The sequence below is a fragment of the Neocloeon triangulifer genome, unplaced genomic scaffold (genome assembly GCF_031216515.1).
Source record: "Neocloeon triangulifer isolate White Clay Creek 2 clone unplaced genomic scaffold, ASM3121651v1 ptg000003l, whole genome shotgun sequence".
Taxonomy (NCBI): Eukaryota; Metazoa; Arthropoda; class Insecta; order Ephemeroptera; family Baetidae; genus Neocloeon; species Neocloeon triangulifer.
This window is the reverse complement of record NW_026775546.1, coordinates 2,874,345-2,896,291: the sequence shown is the minus strand read 5'-3', so window position 1 is coordinate 2,896,291 and position 21,947 is coordinate 2,874,345. Positions and strand designations below refer to the sequence as shown.

At 34.4% G+C, this 21,947-nt stretch overlaps 1 protein-coding gene across 4 annotated transcripts; it reads left to right on the top strand.

Annotated features, from left to right (window-relative positions):
* The first annotated feature begins 534 nt into the window (after window positions 1-534).
* On the top strand, window positions 535-21,669 carry LOC132205661 (frizzled-2-like). 4 transcript variants are annotated; one of them, XM_059634893.1, is made up of 6 exons: window positions 535-649; window positions 15,734-15,904; window positions 16,761-17,315; window positions 18,282-18,641; window positions 19,122-19,675; window positions 20,181-21,669. In XM_059634893.1, exons 2-6 carry the CDS (start codon window positions 15,758-15,760, stop codon window positions 20,299-20,301), a joined length of 1,737 nt encoding a protein of 578 aa, XP_059490876.1. In that variant the 5' UTR covers window positions 535-649; window positions 15,734-15,757; the 3' UTR covers window positions 20,302-21,669. The 4 variants fall into 4 exon arrangements, with proteins under 4 accessions (XP_059490876.1, XP_059490873.1, XP_059490872.1 ...); XM_059634890.1 differs by lacking the exon at window positions 535-649 and adding an exon at window positions 8,454-8,740; XM_059634889.1 differs by lacking the exon at window positions 535-649 and adding an exon at window positions 13,776-13,805.
* The last annotated feature ends 278 nt before the right edge of the window (window positions 21,670-21,947 follow it).

The window sequence follows — 21,947 nt, the reverse complement described above, 5'->3', positions numbered from 1 at the left end:
TATTAATTTATTTATTTATTTTTATATAAATATGATTTTTACAAATATGTAACAATTTAGCGATAATGATAGCCCTCATTGAATAAAAAAAAAAATATTTTAAACTTTATTGTGCTTGAGAAAATTTTGTTTCTAATACGAATTAATTTCAACGCATTTAATTAATTAAACATTTCAATTTGAGAAAACGAGAACTCATATTTAAAATTATTATTAAGAAAAATATTAATTAATCATTACAATTTTTTACATACAATTTATTATTGGAGATGAAAAAATCTTTGTTAATAATGAATGAATGAACTCAATCATTTATTATTTGTTATTTGAATAATTATTTCCGGTCAAATTTGAAAATGTATCAAGGTGCATCTGCCGGTTTATTTTTTTGCAAGCCGAGTCGGGGGCGCCGCTCGTGTTGTGGGCGTGAGTCGTTTGGGGGAGCGACGGTGGACGCATGCGAGGGGGTAGTTGTCGGCGGAGTATCGATCGGGCAGCGCAGGACGCGCGCGGCGAGCAGCACTTTGGCAGCGCTCGCTCCGGCCGGTCGTCCCTCGCGAAACTCTCTCCTCTTTCACTGGAGAGACAACTCAGGACATTTTGGCCAAAGGGGTCTGCACCGCCGCTCCTCGGATACGTCAACCCAAAGGTGAGTTTGAAACTTCCAGGTGGAGAAAATATTTGGGATTTTTGTTTGTTTTTGAAAACTTTCGAACCGAGGACCATGTGTTTGCGGTGCGACGACGAGGGGAAAACCAGCAGCAATCAGCGTACATACGAACGTACATGCGGGGGTTCAAGTGCGGTTTATTCTCTCCGTTTGTTTTAGGGATGGGCTGCTTTTGTTGCGAGGTGCGAAAACTCACTTGCGAAAGAGAGCGAGAGAGAAAGAGTCGCACGCTTTTCCATCGATTTTCTTTTTCAAACGAATTTTTAATGCTATTTTCATCTTGTAAAGTTCGTCCGTTTTTATTTTTGAAGATGGAAAAATTGTTTACTTTTTCCTTCTGCTATTGATAAATTCTAAATTTAATAATCTAGCTTCCAATTTTAATTTGGGAGTGATTTAAATTTCTGCAATTTCAAAATTTTTGATTTTATGCAAATTTCAAATTAAACAAATAACTTTTGATTTTGGGTCAGATTTGGGTAATCTTGGCATCAAGTTAGAATAAAATTTAAAAGAAAAATCATAAAATGATAGATGCCATGTTATTTAAAAAATAATATTTTAAAATAAACAGTTATTTCTATTTTAAATTTTTTAAGCTGACGTGTAAAATTCCAAAAAGTACTCATTTTTATAGTTTTTAGAATATTCAGAATCCTGGGATTCAAATGTTCCCTGAGAAATTAAAATTTCCTGTAGAGTTTCAAAAGCCATTAGGCTTTAATTGTTAAATTTTAACCCTTTGACCAAACTTATTTGGGAATTTCTCGAAATCGGTGTTTCAGTTTAAAAAAAAGTCAACCTTTTTTATAGTTTTGAAGTCTTGCAAGCATAAATAATTTCTAATCTTGTGTTTTAACTGCACCTAAAATTCCACCTTGAGAGTTTTTCCGTCATGGATTTTGATATTTTACGGACGTCACACGATTCTCTTCAAAAGCTTTTTTGTTCACTTTTTTTCTGGAAATCGTGACACCCTTTTTCCGAGTCAAAGAGATCACAGCCGCACTCTGCTCTTATACGTGCACAAAAGCGGAGGTGGATGTGCGATTCTGTTCTCTTTCTTCTCTTTTATATTCGTGGATCGGTTTCATCATTATTATTATTATTAAAGGAGACAAAGGGAGGAGTGCATCGGCATTTTTATGAGAGCAATTTGCATTTTCCCCTACCTGAAAGAGAAGAAAAAAATCGATTTCAAAAGGGCAATATAAAAATCGCGACAGATTTGCTTGGAATTACATCCGACGCTCGCGAAATGCATGTCTGGCCACACGTGCATGTGAAAAATATACACAACGCCCAGCCCGTTTAATTGAGCCATAAAAAGTTTTACGAGCCGCGATTAAAAACAGAGTAAATGAGTGGCTGCGGCAATTCGTGTTTTGACAGGCACTAAATTGACACTTAGCATAATGCGGTTGTTAAATAATCGAAAAAAAATAAATAAATAAATGGGAATATTGTTACTAAAAAATACATTCATTTGACTCAAATTAATGAAAAGAAACAGTCGTGTCTCTAAACTTGTCAACAATTAAAAATTATTGCAAAAATTATCAACAAAGGGATAATGGGGTGGAAAATACAAACGCACATTTAGTAGGAAATTCACGGTTCAATTATCTTGAATAAATGGCGAGGATAAATTTGCGCACAGAAACGTTTCGTCAAGTATGTATGTTGGAGCCAAGCTCAGCAGAATTCAGAATGGCTGAATTATTCAAACTTGAGTAATTTCCCAAATTTCCAACAAAAACGATGAAAAAAAAGAGCTTCTACCTTGTTGAATAATTATTTTGAGTGTTTTTGCTAAACTTAAATTTGTTTCATTTGAGGACACTAAATTGTAGCACACAATAATTAATTTTATTATTTTGTAAATCAATCGGGACCCATGCAACAATGAAACAAAGTTTCTTTTGTTTGAGGGAAAACCCAGAATGAAACTGGTACCACTTTGTTACTAACAACAAAGAAAAATAAATTATTTATTGTACGCATGAGACCTCTCTGTTGTGAATGTCTTTTATTGGCATAGTCAAATCAGGCCTTTACTGCAACAATGGTGGTTAAAATTTCCAAAAATTGCCAAAAGTGACTCCTATTTTAAAGACTTGATTTGAAAATAACAATAGGAGTCCTTAAAATTGAAACACTACCTTTATAATTTTGCAGTTTTACAACTTCACTGAATTTAATCAAACGGATTGGATTGGATTCTTTATCCAAGAATGAAATATAAACAATCTGGGGAATTGATTTTATATCCGAGGTTGTTGGGATAACTAGCGTGAAATGTGAGCGCCAAAGACAGGTGACTGGGCCAATATCCAGAGCAAACACACACACAAACCTCGCTCTCTTTTTTCCTTTTATTTCCCTTTTCATCTCTCAAAGGGCCGTGCGTCGGTTGAAAAAGCACTCGAGTAAAAATAATATTTTTCCTATGTGCGACGGACACACTCTAAGGCCCATCTGCACTTGACGAATATACATACATGAACCCTCGCCGTCGGAAAAACCTACCCGAACGAAACATCAATACACAAACTGGCTCGCTGTCGGAGAGTGAATCTCTCTCTTGGTCCCTAAGTCTGGCTGCTCCGCGTCTGCTGGAGCAAAATCGATTTCTCCCTCGCGCACACCCCTGCCTGTGTTATAAACATTCAGACCCTTACCTGATCCGCGAATCAGACTCATTTTTTTTCCTCCTGGAGCGAAATAATAAAAGTGGGAAAATTAAAGTTTTATGGCGTTTGGTGTTGTCTTTATTGATATGGTCTGTGTGTCTTTTATGGGCCATTCCGTTCCGTCTGTTCGCACTCGGCGGGTAGTTTGTCGCGCCGGTTTATGGTGTGTTGCCGCAGCACTAAAGATGGAATTCAATTTGAAATGGAGACGATTACATGGTCCAGACTAAGTATTGGGCACGATCGTTTTACCAAAACTTATTTCCTGTTTCGAATGAACAAAAAATCTGGGAATAAATTGTAGCTGTCCAAAGGCCAAGTAATTATTTTAGTTTCGGTTATAATCAAAATTCCACGATCTTTAAATTTTCAAGCCTAAAGTTTTAATAGAAAATTAATCAATATATATCAAAGAGATTAAAAAAATCAATTATTCATATTTAGAATATCAATTAATTTAAACATGATTGGTGAGTTCCGAGTTCTGAGTAAAGATAATGACAGTTCAGAGTAATCGTGAAATGATAATTATTGGAAAATAACTTCTAATGTATGTTTTTACAGCGTAGATTGAAATAAATAGAAATATACTGATATAGAGCAGTTTTTATTTTTAAAATAAGGCAACTTTCCAGGCTCAAATTTTACCTGAAAATTGCCCCGGTAGAGTAATTTTATGAACAATATACATAAATTTAATAAGTCTTTTTAGCCAAGCGAGAATCTTTTGAAGTATTTATTAAAAAATTTAAGACAGATTTTTTTACAATGACTTAGTTTTCCAAGATAAGGAACTTCAATTTACAAATTCATGTCTATTTTCTTAAAATATGCAAAAAATCATTTGTCATTTTGCAAGAATTTAAGATATTCAGTATTTCAGATTAAAAATTAACAATTAAAAAAGAGGTCATGTTCAGAAAAATGATCAAAAAGAGCTCAAAAGTATGGTCAAATGTTTATAAGCTTTCGTAAAACTATCAAATAAAGTTGTTTGTTTCTCACATATTTTTGTTGGAAATTAGACAATCCATTTTTTTAGCCACCACAGTCAGGTTTAAATTTACCAATTTATTTCCTGACACATCTTAACCCTTTAAAAATTGTGGGTCTAGTTAAACTTTTGATAAAATGTTCTCATCGAGCTGTTCGAAAAGTAGTCCGGGCAAGTTTATCAAGTTTTCTTTGGTCTTTTGTGGAGGAACAAAAGTTTCGGTCTTACTCGAATGCAAAAATTGTTGCGCGAGGAGGCGTGAGAGTGGCGCGAAGGGCAGGTGCCGGTCGGCGTCGCACCTTCAGCCCTCGCTTTTTCTCACCAGAAACCCGATATACGCCGAAAAAGAGCAGCCAGCGAGTGCGGTTGCGAATCAGCCGTTTCTCGCCGCAAAAACACACGCGGAGGAAAGATAGACACAAGAGTAGCACGTTGTTTGGATCGAGAGACCTCCGCTTTCAATCGACTTCCTGGGTCGCGCGCTCGCCACTTTTCACGCGCTTGCGAATTTGCAATTGACACTTTGGCAGATCGGTGTCCATGCCTGCTGGTGGGTCAGAGAAAACTTTCAAACTAACGCTTAGAAAAAATATTAACATTCATTGAATTTATTTTGTGATTCTAATCAATAAAATAGGATAAAAATATATAATTCGTGAATATTTTTACCGTTTTAAGTGAGATTCAGAAAAATGTGAATTTCCCAAATTTTCTTCTTAATAATTAATTTTTTTTTTGTGATACAATGATAATGAGTTAGTAAAAGACTATTTTTTTATAAGTTTTAAAAATAGTTTGTGATTTCTGTCAATTAGGTCAAATAGTGTTAATTTTAAATAAAAGTTCATCCTAAAAATGGTAAATCTAATAAACTATTTGTCAATTTTCACTTCTCAGTCATTAAAACCAATTAAAACAAACAAAAAAATCAGATTTTTATATGATATCATGGGAATGCTATGCGGTATGTTTTGTCATGTTTTGTATTCTATAAAAATAAAAAATAAAATTCTCTTCATGTAGCAATTTTTTGTTTATTTTCTGCCATGATAAGAATAATTTTAGATTTTTGAACTCTATCGTATTGTTTTTTTTTCAATGTTGGTAATTTAAATTTAGTAATTATAATGTTTATTTCATGACAATAATTATCTAGAAATATAGATCATGACAGCTATTTTTATACATTTCCTCAACCATCTCATCAAAATCAATAAATATAAAAAAAAAATTGTAACACATCTTAAATATAAGAAAAAATACTTATTTCAATTCTGAAAATTTCCTTCCCCAGCTGCAGGAAATTTTAGTCTACGGAATTATTTTATTACATTTTTATTGCTCCCAGGAGGGGGCGGGGGGGGGTGCAATTCGGAGTAGCCGAATCTATGTTCAAATATTATAACAAAAATATATTTATGTTTTGTTTGCCGCGGAGCAATCGCTACTTTTTCTCGAACACACATGTACATACAAAACGGCACACTAGGGCTTTTATGGACTGCGCGTTTATGATCTGGAGAGCCGCATTTAATTTTACACTTTACGATCGCGGTCACGCGAACCTCTTTATCATTTCTCTCACGGGGCCTGGAAATTAAAATTCCTCTCGGGCCCGCCGCGTGCAGTGCGCGTTCGATAATGAGAGGGGGAGGCTTAGAGAGCAACCCTTGCCTGCAATACACAGGGGTGGCAGATGTCACCCCGATTAAAGAGGGGGCGGGCGGGAGGGCGAGCACGCGACCGAAATTCACGCAAAGCTGCGCTGCATCCCGGCCGGCAATAAATCACCACCCAAATAAATACAACTTCTCTCTTTAATTCTTTCCCAAACTTTATTGCATTGTTGATATAATTAAAGTAAGACTCGATGTACATTAAAGATTCGGTGTGCGTTTATGGGTGGACATTGATTTGCTCTTTATTGGCATCGCGTAGCCCGATGACTCACACGCTTGGGGGGTCTTTTTCTTTCTTCGCAACGCACCCTCGGTTCGGAGACAACCCGGCGTGACGACTCAATTATCGCCCTGCCAAAAATATAAGGAAAACACTTTTAGAAAACCCAGCCAGCTGATCGGAATGCAATATAAATTGTTGTACAAAATTTAAAAAAAACTTTTTTCTAATGTAAAATAGTATTTTTTAATTTAATCGCTATGAAAGGATTTGTTTCACCCCAATTCCAACCCTTTTCAAAATTTATCCTTATTTTTAATTTAATTTTGACAATTTAATACATTTCTATTTAAATACAAAAATTTATGTTTAAATTTACTCTTAAATCACACAAAAAGTTGATTCAGAATTTTTCCCTTCTTTAGAATATAATTTTTATTAAGTAATTTCTAAATCTAAAGATAATTATTAATATTATTTTCTTTATAGTGAAATCCTTTTTATTCAATAACAGAACGAAATATATAAACAATAAATATTATTTGTTTGAAGAAGTTGACACTCGAGGAGATGATCATGGAAATGAAGAGATCGGGCTTTTCCTCGTTGCAGAAAAAAAAATGTTTTTATTCAAAAAACACAAATTTCTTGTTTTAGTCAGCGAGCAGCGCGTTTGCTCATGAAATAGGGTGACCAAAAAGTGGTAGAGCCATTTCTGTTTTTTTAATAAAAACAATTCTTCTGCAACGAGGAAAAGCCCGATATCTTCATTTCCAAATATGTTATGTTTAATATAAATAAAATTATTAAGTGAATTAAAAAAATATTTATATTGAATATATTAACACATTAATATTGAAACGTGTTACTAAATAATTTAATAATCAGTTGAAAACTTTCATTTTAACTTGCGGTTCTTTTTTTAAGTTGTGATTGGTTTTTTTAATTTTATAATTAATTTATTTTAATCTGGAAATTAAATTGAATAAAATATACATAAAAAAAAAATTTGGATGCTGATATTAAAAGCATTTTTAAAAGCGTCCATATTCACACCGTATGTGCCTTAGATGAATGTGAAAAGAGACGAAAGCAGCGATGCATAAAAGTTTTTTGCGATTAAAATTTGTGCGGGAAGGGCGGGAAAAGGTGGTGTATATGTTTGAGTTTGCAGAGCAAATATGCGCCGCGAGCGTTTTTCTCTCAAAACCCCGGCAAGAGAGCCCAAGATATAAATATGAAACACCTTTACAGTTGTAGACACCTATTTGCTGCTGATAACATGGCAAATAATATGGTGAAAAAAATGCGCGTGTGCGTCTGCTGCCGGGGAGCAGCAGCCGAGAAATCAAAACTTTTTGACATGAGTCTTCCTGTGGCTTGAGTACATACATAAAATGTCACATGCTGTGTTGAATAGCACAACATAGGGCTCGTATTCACTCTGAAAATAAAATAAAATCATGCTGGTGGCTCTCTTGGGTGAAATGAAGAGGAAAGGATTAGTTTAGATTTTTTATAGAGGCTAGAGGCACATTATCTGATTTATTGTTATTATAACCATTTTTTTTATTGTTATTCTGATTAAGTGGTTTAAATTTTATTTCAAATGTTATATAATTGTGGTAAATTAAATGATTCAACGATTAAAGTTAAAATTTTAAGTAAAAAATTGTTGGACACTAATTAATTTTTTTATTATTATTGTAAATGATTTACATAACGACGCTTTAAAATTTTTAATTTTTTCATGATAGCAACTAAATGTTTCAATAAAATATTTTCAAGGATTAACCCACCACTTTCTTAATTGTTTATCATTATCAGGCTGGCCAACACCATGCAATTTATTTCTATTTAAAAAATGTAAAAAAATTTTTAACAAAAAATTTAATTTTTATAAGAAACTTCGGGAAAAAAATCGTTCTATTTTCACTTTTAAAAAAAAAATCTAGATGAGTCGTAGATTTAATTATCGCTGAAAGTTGTTTTGCGACTTATGGAAAAAGAATTCAGCTCGGCCTCGGCTGATTAAGATGATGGAAGAGTGTTGGTTATCGCTGCGTGCACTTCATTAAACGAGGTGTCTACACCGGTAAATTGGATTGTCAGTGGCGAGATAAGGAGGCAAATCAAAATCTCGCCTCCTCTCGCCTCTCACATATATTTTTATCAGAGAGCATTCGGAGTCCGGGAGCTGTCAACACAGCACTGCCAACCAACCGTGTGGCCAAGCGACTCACAGGGCGACCCTTATCGCGCACAAAGGAAGTCTAATAATAAATTAATTAGGTGCGAATAGAGAATAATCGGTCCGACTGCCTCCTCCACTCTCGCCACCGCAAACGCCCTCCCCTCGCCTCCTGTCCGGACCATCCACGCCCGCCAGTCGGTCCGAGTCTTCACGCCGGCATGGACACGCACCTCAGCCACCCTCTGCACTCCAGCACGCGCCCTCTCCAACCTTCAAAATGAGCCTCATCAGTATGTAACTTTTGTTTTTAATTTTGTTTTATCATCTAGATTCAGACTTTAGATTTCGTTCTAAATTTTGTCTTTCATTTTTATCAAAAATGGTTTTTGTAAATTAATCAGGATGAAATTATAGAGTTTTGACCAAATTTTAGATTTATCTGGCTAATAAGCTCATAAAAAGGGAATAATTCAGAAAAAAATTAAAAGTCTAACAGTCTAACTATGAATTTATATTATTCTATTCTATACATTTTGATTATCTTTGGAAACATCAATTATTTCTTTTCTTTATTTTTGAACCTTTGTCAACTGCCGAGAACCCAGCTATTGATGATCTGTCACTCTAAAATAATATTTAAATTAATTAGGTTCGAATTATTCATTAATATTTTCAAACTTTTGAAGAAATATAAATTTAAAAAAATGCTAACAAAAAACAAATACAAGAATTAACTATGAAACTCTTAATATTATTATGAGAATTGAGCTTTTCTAATTAAACTGCATAATTGTAATGTTGAAAGGGACTTACAATAAGATAATTTTACATCCACTTTAACATAATAATACAAAATATTCATTATTTCTTCTGATTCCTTCTATAAATTATAACTGTCACGTGTATATACAATGCCCATAATCAGTCTCAATACATCTATTCAGGCTGCTATATTTATTTTGAAACGAAATGTGGCAATAAGCGTCAAGAAAGTTCTCTTGATCTCAATTTTGGCTCCGCTGAAAAATGAGACATGTGTGCAATTTTGTGCGCGATTTTGTACAAAGTGGTCATTATCCGCGCGAGTCGTCGTGAATTTTTCATGAGCTCACTCATATTGCTTTTGCAATTCTAACGAATTTCGCGAGTAGGCAAGAGAAACAATGAGCGAATAAAGAGAAACGTCTGATTTATTCTGGCTCTATGCTTCTGCGCTCCAACGAGAACAATGTTCACCTTGTTTTATTCCAATGCTAGAGATAATTAAGTCGATTCCATATATTCTGCTCATTCGGTACAAACAATCTTCCGCAATTCGCCTGACCACTTTCAGCTGGAGTCAGCCTTTCTAAAAATAGAATTTCCGATTAAAGAGAGAAAAAGTTTATGTTGATTTATTTTCAATATGATTAAATCACAATAATATTTCCATTTACTGAAAAACATTACTTTTGGGAATTCATTTATAATTAAATTTTTGAAAAAAAAAAAAAACATTTGGAACCTTCCATTTGAATAACTAACCCTTTTCTAAATAACACTTTAATCGTAATTTACTTTAAACCAAACCCTGTTTTTATATTCAAAATGAGCAATAAAAGTTTCAAAGGATATCTAGTCATAAACTAAAAAGAATGGAATTTTGCAATGATTCATTTAATTATTTTGTTATAGGAGGGCAAAAATGCCTGTTTTAAAATTCAAGTTTCAATATTTTCTATGTACATAACTATGATCTAAAAAACATTTCGATATAAAAAAAAATTTATAATGAGATTTTAAGAAGCTGCTTATATTTTTAGTAAAATTTTTAATGGATTTTATTTTCAGTTGTTTGGAAAGAGTTTTAAATTATTGTAGGTGTGTTCAATGTAAAATTGTTTCCAGTTGGATTAAATTTATTAAATTATAATACCATCAATATAAAATATTATACCTGTCAAATTTGTTTGGCCATTCAGGTGAAACTGAAAATTTGAGGAAAGATAAAATTATTTTGGGAAGCTTGGTAAACAATTAGCTTTGAAAATAAACAAACTAGGTTAATAGAAAATCAATAATTTTTTTATTAGTCAAAGTCATTTTGTAGCTTATTTAATTCATTAGTTAAGAAAACATGATCAAAATGATTATAATTTCTAAATATCTGTGTTTGTTGGTTTGTCTTACTAAAATGTTTATCAGATGCATAAAATAATCATGAAAAGTATAAAGGTGTCAAAATGTCCAGTTATTGTCTTATTCTTTTCTTACCATTGACTGCCGCGTGAGAATGGGTTGAGCAAGAAATTAAAATTAATATAATGTGCAGCCGGTCGTGTTCTTTGGAGCAGCCGGGAAGCAAGCGATAAATTGAGCGTTGGATCTGCGTTGGTCACATGACACACGTTGTGTCTCTCTCATAACAAATAATATACACATGTACAACTGGTTGAGCTTCCTGCGGTCTGCGAGATGACAACCAGATTTATATTAATGTTCACCTCGCCTGGCCACCGACAATAATAATAACAAAGAGAGGCCAGTGCCGAAATCAAGTGGCGGGGTTAATTGTTCAGAGGCAAACGTCATTCCCACGCTAATTAGCCTCACACTGTTTCCAGATAAGATCTAGAAGCGATCTGACTATGGATTGCAGGCTGTATTAATTAGCAAAAATAATTTATTAAAATTTCTTTGCCTAAAAATTTTTAATTTTTCTCATGTTGATGATTTATTTGTCTGCTAAACAGGAAGTGCTCAACGTTTTTATACCAAAATTATAAAATTTTTATACATTAATTATTGTGGCTTAAATTAAAATTACAAATTGTTGTGTTTAGTTTTTTTACTCTTTTACTCTGATCGGGAAATTAGTAAATTTAAATAATTATCATTTAAAACACTTAGTTTTAAAATAGAAATACAACTTGCAGTACAATTGAATCCATTTTTCAATCTTGACTCCATTTTTTTAGTGTTCAGAAAAATTTACTTCTTTATTCCTTTGGATTTTAAATATTCTTTTCCTGGGAACAATGTTCAGTTAATTTTTCACGCAGAAAGAATTTGTAAGTAAAGATTGATATGGAAAGTGTTAACAAATTTTCATTTCTTTACTTAAACGTAATGGTATGCTAATGGGGTTTTTTTATTGGTAAAGGAAACGACAATTAAAAAAAAATGTTTTCTGCTGGATTTTAATATATGCAAAACTTTCAGAGACTTTTACAATTCTATTTATTTTAATTTTTCAAATCAATTTATGTTCAATACTTGCCAATCTAAAATTATTTTCGTGTTTTTAAACTTGATATAAGTATTAAGAAACAAACAAATATACATATTAAATTTGAATTAACCATCAAAATCAATCATAAATTAAAATATAGGTAATCTGCTGACTCAAATTTTGTATCAAATTATTTTTTACCATTTTATTTGCAATAAATAATCTTCAACAGGACAACTGAGCTGAAAAAAAGACAATTTTAAGATGAATTTATAGAAAATTTTCAAAATTATAAATGTTGCCATTACGTATTCAAAGGGCAGAATTATAAGCTTAAAAATACAAGTTTGAAATAATAATTAGACAAATACAATAGAATTAAACGTGATGGATTGCACACACTTTGAAAGACATTGTCACACTATTAGAATTACATGCGTGACGTGAAATCGCATATGGCCATAGTTGAGACGTGGCAGGTGAAGAGTCAATTAATAGACCGTGAGCTATCAATCAAATTGTTATTTAGGAAAAAACATGACGCCATTGTCGAAACTTAAAATTCCGCCCGATGAACTGCCGAAGGAAATATGGGCTGCCAATACATCTTTTTCACTCCCCCGCACAAAACAATCCAAGATAAATAATTATGTCCGCGGCTGTTGGCGCATCCGCCGTCCTCCTCGGGACGCATCCAAATGTCCTCATTGATTCGCGCGTTTCTTCTATGGCAAATCTTATCTCGGGCGGCAGCGCGTGGAGTTGATTGTAATCCTCTCTTTCTCTCTGATTAAAAACCAGCCGTTTTGCAACTCTCTTTTTTCCTCAACTCTCCGGATCGATTTTTTCCTCCCGGGCCGCGGCGAGTTTTCTTTCGATCGCGAGCGGCGAAAATAAGCTGCGAGACGAGAACGGTATGTGGACGCTTTGAAAGATTTATCGACTCTCCAGCTAACGTAAAACAGCCCTTCCTCCGACGGAACGCGTGCAATCATTTATTAAAAGGTGTCCGGCTTTTCTCTTAGGTAAAGAAAGAGAAAAACGTTTCGGAAGTAGTGTTTCTCTTTGGGCGGACACAAAGTTTTTATTCTTTTGTTTTGAATTCTTGGTCCATTCTTAACCTCTAAACATTTTAAAGTTGAACAGGCCTATTATATTCATCTTGTGGAAAACGGTTCATTTGTGCGCAATTTTAAATAAAATTAGGACAATTAAATATTTGATAAAAAATTTGGGATTTAATTTAACTTCAACATTTTTCTAATAAAATAAATAACATTTTTATCTAATTTTCGATCTTGTTGATCCAAAATACTTCCATGCCGACGCATTATTCACATTCGCTTCTTCATTAGAAAGGTCAAGCGAAATCGATTGATGATTAAGAACCCCATGGGTCACCGCGCAAAGGTTACTTCAAAACCTTTGATTAGCAGAAAATTCTCCCCCTCCACAGAAAATAATATGAATTATTGTCTTATCTATTTAAACCGTAAATAAACATCTTGGCTGCTTTATTAAATTTAACCCTTTGCTCAAGTTGCTTGATATAAATCATTTTCTTTTCACAGTTAATTATAGCTTGGGCTTCTCTCTAAAAAAAATCACTTAATTTGCATTAAGAGTTTTTTTAATTCATTGTTAGTTATTAATACCATCTTTTATATTTTTAAACAACAAATTCACAATTATCTATCTGAAAGGTGCCAATGTTTGCACATTTTTTTTTTTAATTCAGAGTTTTGACGAAGCTCGCGCAACGAGAGGCCACTCGAAAAGTTTGTACTTTGGCGAGATAAAATCAAGTGCGGGCGACTAGCTGCCCGTCTTTCTTCCTGCAGTATCAGTGGCCGCGGTGATAGATTTCGACACACCATCTCTCGTCAGTTTGCCAATTTGTCAGTCAAGCGTCTTTCACTCGACATGTCCTCATTACCACTGTTAAAATAATTTCTGCCGAGGATAATCTTGCTCGGCACTGACAGTTTTGAGTGAGATGAATAGATAATTATGATATAAAACACGGGTCGGTACACGGGCATCAGATTCGAATTAAGATTTGTTTTGTCGAGTGCCTGCTTGATTCTTTCTCGCGCACCTTATTTGATAAAGAATTTGAATGCAGAGAGGAGTGCATGAGAGAGGTAATCTGACAGCTAATCCCTCATTTACAAAGATAAACGAGTGGCGTTTCCAAATATTGGTCTTTCGATTTCGATAGCGCCGAGACAAGTATTCGTTTTGAGAGAGTGCCCGGAGTGCCGTGCCTAATGCGATTTCAACGAGGCGAGAAAATTATTCACAAATCACGTAATTCAAAATTTCGTAATTTTTTAATAGAATTTGGAAATCTGTTCTATATCACAAGTAGATGACCAAAACGTTTGACGCTCTTTTTATGAAATTTTGTTTAGCTGAAAGTAAAAATATTTTGTTATATTCCACTTTTGGTTAAATTTTAAGCGTTAACTTTGGATAGAATAAAATTTATATAATTGATGTGTGTGTGATACCTTAAAAAATTGGGTACCAAATAATTAGGGTCACCAATCATTTTTTATTTATTTTTTATAATTTGAAGGAAACCCACAGCGAACAATACAGGCAACAGAATTTCCAGCCATTTTTCTATTTTTAAATCCACGTCAACAAAAAAAGCAAATTCTTCAATAAGATATAAAAAACTGAAAATTGAAGTAATCAAAAGATTGTAATTAATTTGATGAAGTGAAAGGTGAAATAAAACCTTTTTGCATTTAAATCAAACTTATACTCAAGGTTGAAACGACCAATTAGGCTAAAGCTTTTGGCAATTTTGTGAATGGCTTGATTTTTAGAATTTTTGATCTTGGTTTTGACTGGTTTGAACTTCAGTCGTTAGCCATAAAGATCCGTTGACTTTTACATCCAAGATTAAGAAATTAACTGATGTCGGGATAACAAAATTTTCATCCAGATTTTAGCAATATTGATTTGAGACCGTCATTTTCACATCAAAAATTTAAGGTTCATTAGGGGAAAAACCTGGATTTTAATACCAAATCTTAAATTCAATAATACTTAGGTTTTAAATCGGCACACAAAACCAAGGGGTTCAAAATAAGCCTTGGGATTGTCCATCGGCCATCGACATTTATTTTCTAATTGGGCGCCGGAAATAGAAGAAGAAAGAAAAACAAACCACCTTGGAACAACACAGCGCGACAGATGCAGTTGAAATAAATTAACAATGCCCCTAATCCCTTCTTTCGTCTCACCAAAAGAGCCCTCACTGGTGCATAAATACTTTTTCAACCGTGCATGAGTAATTAAGACACATTAATTTCGATACGGGGCTTGTCCCATCAATAATCTCGGGCGGGCAGCGAGGAATTCGATTCCGGTCGCACCTGGTTAGCATTAGTGCGCGATATTTGTTTAGATGAATTGTGTTTACGAAGCGCTAAAGCTTTTAACGCCGGGCGCATTAAACAAAAAGCAGCAGCCCCCGCAACCAGCTAATCCGACACACAGAGTGCACGCTGCGAGACCCGAGGGTGGTTTTGCTCCATAAATCCCCATGAAAATTAAATAGGCAGAAAAGGGACACTCGCCTAAAGTAAGCTACTTTGCTCCTACGGCCTCTCATGCAAAATGTAAACAACATTTTCATCGCAAAAACAAGAAATAAAGAGTTTTTGAGCAAAAATCGTGAGATTGGAATATTTTAAACAATTAATTAAAATGAAATTTAAAAAAAAATGTCACTATATTAAATGAAAAATATTATTTAATTTTAATTATTTGAAAATATGATCATTCGTCCTTTAATTGCATAAATCAATTTTCATTAAAGTAAAAAATGATGTCTTAAAAGACCTGAACACCAGTAAAACTAATTTCGATTGTTTGAAATTTTGTTAAAAATAATTTACCAATTTTTAAACAAATGTACAAATAATTAATTTTTTAATAGAATATTTATATTTTTTATTCAATAATTGAACGCAAATTGAAATTTACAATTACAATTGTCAATTGAATTATAATTGATCGAATTGATTTTGATTTATGTGGTTCTTGATTGTTTCAGATCGGAGGCAGGATTGAGCGCGAGATGTTGCGGTTGGTGTTGGCGTGTTGGGTGTTGGGCGCCGCCGCGGCGTCGGACGGGTCGCGCTGCGAGGAGATCACGATTCCGATGTGTCGCGGTATCGGCTACAACCTGACGTCGATGCCCAACGAGCTGAACCACGACACACAGGTGTGGATTAAAATAATTATGTCACAATCTGATTTCCATAAAACTTATAAATTATTTACCAGTCAGATTTAGAATTGAAACATAATTTTCTTCTTTATTTTTTATTATTGTTGTTGTTTATTCTCTAAAATGGTAATTTGATTTTTCCTAGTATCAAAACAAGTGCTGAAAATTTATTATTGAAAACAAATGAAGGCAAAATTCAATTAATATTAATAAAGAAAAAAGATGGTTCACCTCTTTCTTTTTGATAATAAAAATGCTCGCTGTTGATTATCAATTATTGTTTTAATGCGCGAATTTTATTGATCTCACTCTATAATTAGACTTAAAAATTATTGATCAAATATTCTGATTATCGCAGGCTTTCAAAATTATCTAATAAAAGTGCAGATTATTAAATTTTAAGCCAAAAATCCCCAATCGATCGATTGTAAACGACTTACAATTTTGCATAAAACTGCCTAAAACAGGCTAAAACAGCTAACAAAGTGCATAATTATTGAGGATAAAAAAAATTCTTTGTAATTAATTTTTTTAATTTCAAAACTTTGTAATGTTCTTAAAGGTGTGGATTCTTTTAGATATAAAATTTGAATTACGAGGAAATTAACCAGAAAATTTCGCCTCAGAAACGTGTTCCAGAAAAACTACAGAATAGAGAAATTAATTTATTTTTTTAGCAAATTTAATGGTTTTTCCAAAATTTTCAGCCTTGGAAATTCTTGGCATTAGTTTTTTAAATGTTTTGAATGGCATGAGAAGAAGCTGTAAAAAATTCTTTTGAAATCACGTGATTTGAAAACTTTTAATTCAGAAATTTTACGCAGCTAAATAATTTTTTGTTTGATCGCAGGAGGAGGCCGGTTTGGAAGTGCACCAGTTTTGGCCGCTGGTCGAGATCAAGTGCAGCAAGGACCTGCTGTTCTTCCTGTGCTCGATGTACAGTCCGATCTGCATCGAGGACTACCACCAGCCGCTGCCCGCGTGCCGCAGCGTGTGCGAAAGGGCGCGCAACGGGTGTTCGCCCCTCATGGAGCACTACGGCTTCAAGTGGCCCGACCGCATGTCCTGCGACAAGTTCCCGCGCCACGGCGACCCCGACGCCCTTTGCATGGACAAGCCCGACGGCCTGGCGGCCGCGGCAGCCACCAACGCCCCCTCCCCACCCCTCCGTCCCACCAGGAAGCCGCCGGCCCAGAACAACAAGTGCAAGAATAAAAACGGCAAAGGCTGCAATTCGCCGTCGCTCGCGGGCAAGGAGCCCTCGGTGGACGCCAAGGACTGCCAGTGCCGCTGCCGAAGTCCCCTTGTGCCCATCGGCAGGGACAGTCTGCTCTTCAACAGGAGCGTCTCCGTATCCACGGTCGACAACTGCGCCCTGCCTTGTTACGGCGTCTTCTTTTCGCCGGTAAGTAAATCGTTTTTTTTTTTAATAAAAATAAAGACAAAATTTGCATGAAACATACTCGTTGAAATTTTTGTTTGTATTTAAAAAGATTTGGGCCAAAAAATAATAAATCAAGAAATAAGATGTGAAAACTAGAAATAAAAATTAGTTCCACAAATTTTTAAGATATTTTATATTTGATTTAAATTGTTTTTAATAAATTTTCTTTATGGTTGACTTTCAAATATTCTTAATTTTTGGCTACAAATAGTTTAGCATCATCTTTTAAATTTGCATTGTAGTTTTTAGTTTTTTCTGTAATTAGAGTTTGGTTATAAATTTTACTGACAAAGAGTGCTCTTTAAATTAAATTTTCTTCCGATTGGTTCCAATTTTGCAAAAAATTCGAAAAATTTGCCTCACAAGTGCAGAAGTTTTTCAATCAGCCTTGATAAGAAAAGGAAATGCCCATTAATTATTATTTAGCTCAATTTGTCCTTTGGCTTAAAAAGCTCACCCAAGTAAATTTATCTTCTTATAGTCTTATACTTTATGATCCCATAACAACGATCTCACGTTCAGAACCTTTCTAAATTCAATTTACTTCTAGTGAAATTTTGCTGTTTCCTTTTATTAAATTTTCAAAATTTTTATTAAAACCATTAATTTTTGCAGAACTAACAATAAGGTATGCAGAAAAGTTAGTCATAATTATGTCCAAAAATTGTATGATAGCCTTATGATTCAGTTAAAAATGTTCCTTAAGAATTGCTAATGATTTTTATATGTCTCATGTGCAAACAAAAATAATTTGTCACTCTATAAATAAGGAATGGTTGAAAATTGTTTAAGCTGTTCCTTTTTTTATTAGTTTCCACTCTTTGCTTTAAATTCAAACAATTACTAGAGTTTATATTTTAACATATGGAAAATTTAAAATTGAAAATTAAAACCATGTAATAAAAAATTGACCAAATTTGGTTTTAGGAGGAGCGCGATTTTGCGTCGGTGTGGATCACAGTGTGGTCGGCGTTGTGCTGCGTGTCGACGCTGATGACGGTGACGACGTTTCTGATTGACACGCAGCGCTTCAAGTACCCTGAGCGGCCGATCGTGTTCCTCAGCGCGTGCTACTTCATGGTGAGCGTCGGTTACCTGGTTCGGGTGGGCCTCGGCCATGAAGAGGTCGCCTGCCATGAACGCATCATCCGCTATCACTCGACCGGGCCCGTGCCCTGCACACTCGTCTTCCTCCTCATCTACTTCTTCGGCATGGCCTCATCCATCTGGTGGGTCATCCTCACCCTCACCTGGTTCCTTGCTGCAGGACTCAAATGGGGAAATGAGGTGAAATAAATTAAAAAATTATAATTATTGATGTTTAATATAATTTATATTTATTATTTTTTTATACTTCCATTTTTTCATTAAAAAAATATACAATACATCATTTTATTTTATTAAGAGCTTTATAAAGCTCTGATATATGAAAAAGTCTGAGTATGGACATACAAAATTAATGGAAAGTTTAAATTGTTTAAAATAATAATAATGATATCTTATTTTATAAATTCTCTTGCTAAGATCTTTTAGAACAATTTGAGAATTTTATTTTAATTTATTCACCAAGTTGCTAAAATCACCTTAGTCAAAAAATGTCAATTGTTGAAGCAAATTTTTGAAAGAAATTATTATTATTACATTATTGTCTATTCTTCAAAATTTAAGTCAAATAAGAAACAACTTTAAAGGCTATTTTGTCAGCAAAATTGAATTTGCACATTTTCATAAGCAATGTCAATTAATTTTTTTTTTTATGATTTGCAGGCGATTGCGGGCTACTCGCAGTACTTCCACCTGGCAGCGTGGCTGGTGCCGACGGTCAAGTCGGTGGCGGTGCTGGTGATGAGCGCCGTGGACGGGGACGCGGTGGCCGGGGTGTGCTACGTGGGCAACCAGAACGCGGACAACCTGCGCATCTTCGTGATGGCGCCGCTGGTGGCGTACCTGTTCCTGGGCACGTCGTTCCTGCTGGCGGGCTTCGTGTCCCTCTTCCGCATCCGCAACGTAATCAAGCAGCAGGGCCGCAGCAAAGCTGACAAGCTCGAGAAGCTGATGATCCGCATCGGCATCTTCAGCGTGCTGTACACCGTGCCCGCCACCATCGTCATCGGCTGCCACTTCTACGAGTCGCACCGTGACTGGCTCGCGCCCTGGACCTGCCCTTGTCACGAGCAGCACCGACCCAGGCCACTCTACTCCATCCTCATGCTCAAGTACTTCATGGCGCTCGCCGTCGGAATCACCTCCGGGGTCTGGATCTGGTCCGGAAAGACCCTCGACTCGTGGCGCCGCTTCTGGTTCCGCATCACAGGACGCAGGTTTGTTCAAAATTCTTAACCCTCTTGTTTAAGAAAGGTTTTAATTCATCTTTTAAATACCTAAAATTACACTGCATAATTTGAATTCAAATTTAACATCATTATATTACTTCAAAAATTAAAATATATGATAAAAAAAACCTCGAGTCATTTCTTCTCATTAATTTTCAACAAATTTATCCAAAATGTTTAGCTTTTTTGTGTGAAAATCTTTCAGTTGTCTTAAAAAATTTCATTTTAAATTGTGCGCAATTTTTTATGTTTTCCTACCTAACTGATGCTTAAATGAAAAATCCTATTATAAAATATAAACGACGAATTGAGTGCCGTTTCCTTCATTTAAAAAAGAAAAAAAAAATGGGAAATCGCAATTATTTCCAAATTCATAATTATGAATTTTATTTCAAACAGTTTGATCCTAAAAATTCAACCCAGATTTAAAAATAAATTTTTATTGATTCCGTTTAAGTAGTTATTTTTGCTTAAAATGAATTTGTTTTCGCAGGTATTTGATTGAGTCAAACACTGCAAAGCGGTCGGTGGTGGCGAAGCCGCTGGCCGTGGGCTACTCTCCGGCCGTCACCGCCTCCACGATGAAGCAATCGGCGCCGCTGAGCCACGTATGACATAATGGAACCCCCCATTTTGCGTCCGAAGATCTGGTGGTGGACTCGATTTTGGTGCAGACCACCAAGTCGACGACCTCAACCATGGGCAACAAAGTGGAGGGGCTTAGCAATTACGGACCCATTTAACAATATGGAGTGTGAAAAAGTGCAGGAAGAAGAAAATAAAGCGACGGGACGCTTTTGGTTTTGTGACAAATATTTAATATACGTAATCGAGAGAGACGTATTGTGTAAATATGGACTTATTCGCCGACTATTGATTGTTACGTGACTTTATTTATTACCTAATTACTAAAAACAGGGAGCTAGTCTTAAAGTTATGTTAGACGCTTTTTTGACGATTTGCTGCAAATTTTTACTCAGTTGGTTAAAAATTTTAGAAATTTGTGATGCGTTGTTGATCAAATCCGTAGCTCAGAAGCCTGCAAGAACCTTTGATACTCTTACTGTATAGAAATGAAAACTACGTAATTAGGATAGAAATTTGATATTCCTCATCAAAACTTAGCAACATATTTTTACCAAAACTAGAAATTATTTATTTGAAAAAAAAAATGAAAATCTACATTTCTTTCTTGGTTAAATATCAATTTGGATTTTGTGCAAAATCTGATGACTGATGTTTTTGGCGTTTTATTTGTCTGGAAATAGGTCAAAAAGATTGTTGCACATAGAAAAAAACTTGTTGAAAAGATTTATCGGTTTTCCCCCCCAAATGTTTTAATAATAAAAAATATCAAAATATTTATTGCATTGAAAAAGTTCTAGACTCTGTACAGAAAAATTAATTAAAACGGGTCTTTCTTTATTACATCAATTAAGAACCAAATAAATAATGACAGCGCCCTCTGAGATAAGTTAAAACTTATAATCACAGTAGCAATTTCATCCTTACTCCTACACTAAATGTAATACAACATTCTATATCTATTTCTCTTCTTTGTAAAAAGAAAAAAATAATATTAAAAACAACAATATTTCTTGATGAACAAAATAATAATAGCGATTAGATTATGTGTGAGAAGGTTGCGTTTCGGGCGCAGTTTGTTTAACGAGGCTGTACTTGTAGGATCTGTGTACTTAATAGACAGTTAATTAGCCAACCATGTAGCAATTCAATTAGATGCGCAGAGAGGAAAATAAACTATACATCATCACTAATCATAAGGCTGCTCGTGTATCCATATCGTAGTCGTCGTCACCAGTCATCTCTGTATACGAAAAGGCGCAGGAAAATTTGTACCAAGGAAATAATAAATTTTGGACAAAATAATTAGTGCGTTTAGACGGTAATATAAGAACAAAATTAATATATGACACCGACTTGATTATTACATTGTGAAATCCAGAGTTTTATTCTCTCTAAAAACCTTTTTAGCATAATTATTCTGAATTCTGGTTTTTATTTCTTTATTTTAATACTTACTTATCTCCATTTCTCCAACGTTTAAAATTTGATGCAAAAATGGAGGAGTGTTGAAAATTAAAACATTAAATAAATTCGCAAATATTGAAAACAAATATAAAATAAAATAGTAACTTTGAGATTCTGAATTAGTTTTCTTTTTTAATTGAGCATATATTATTATATAATAAAATTGTGTCAACTAGATTTAATTAAATAATATATTATTCCTTTAATT

Coding starts and splice junctions, on each gene's coding strand:
- LOC132205661 (XM_059634889.1), top strand. Junction 15,905..16,760: donor AGCTGAACCACGACACACAG/GTGTGGATTAAA, acceptor GTTTGATCGCAG/GAGGAGGCCGGTTTGGAAGT. Junction 18,642..19,121: donor GACTCAAATGGGGAAATGAG/GTGAAATAAATT, acceptor TATGATTTGCAG/GCGATTGCGGGCTACTCGCA.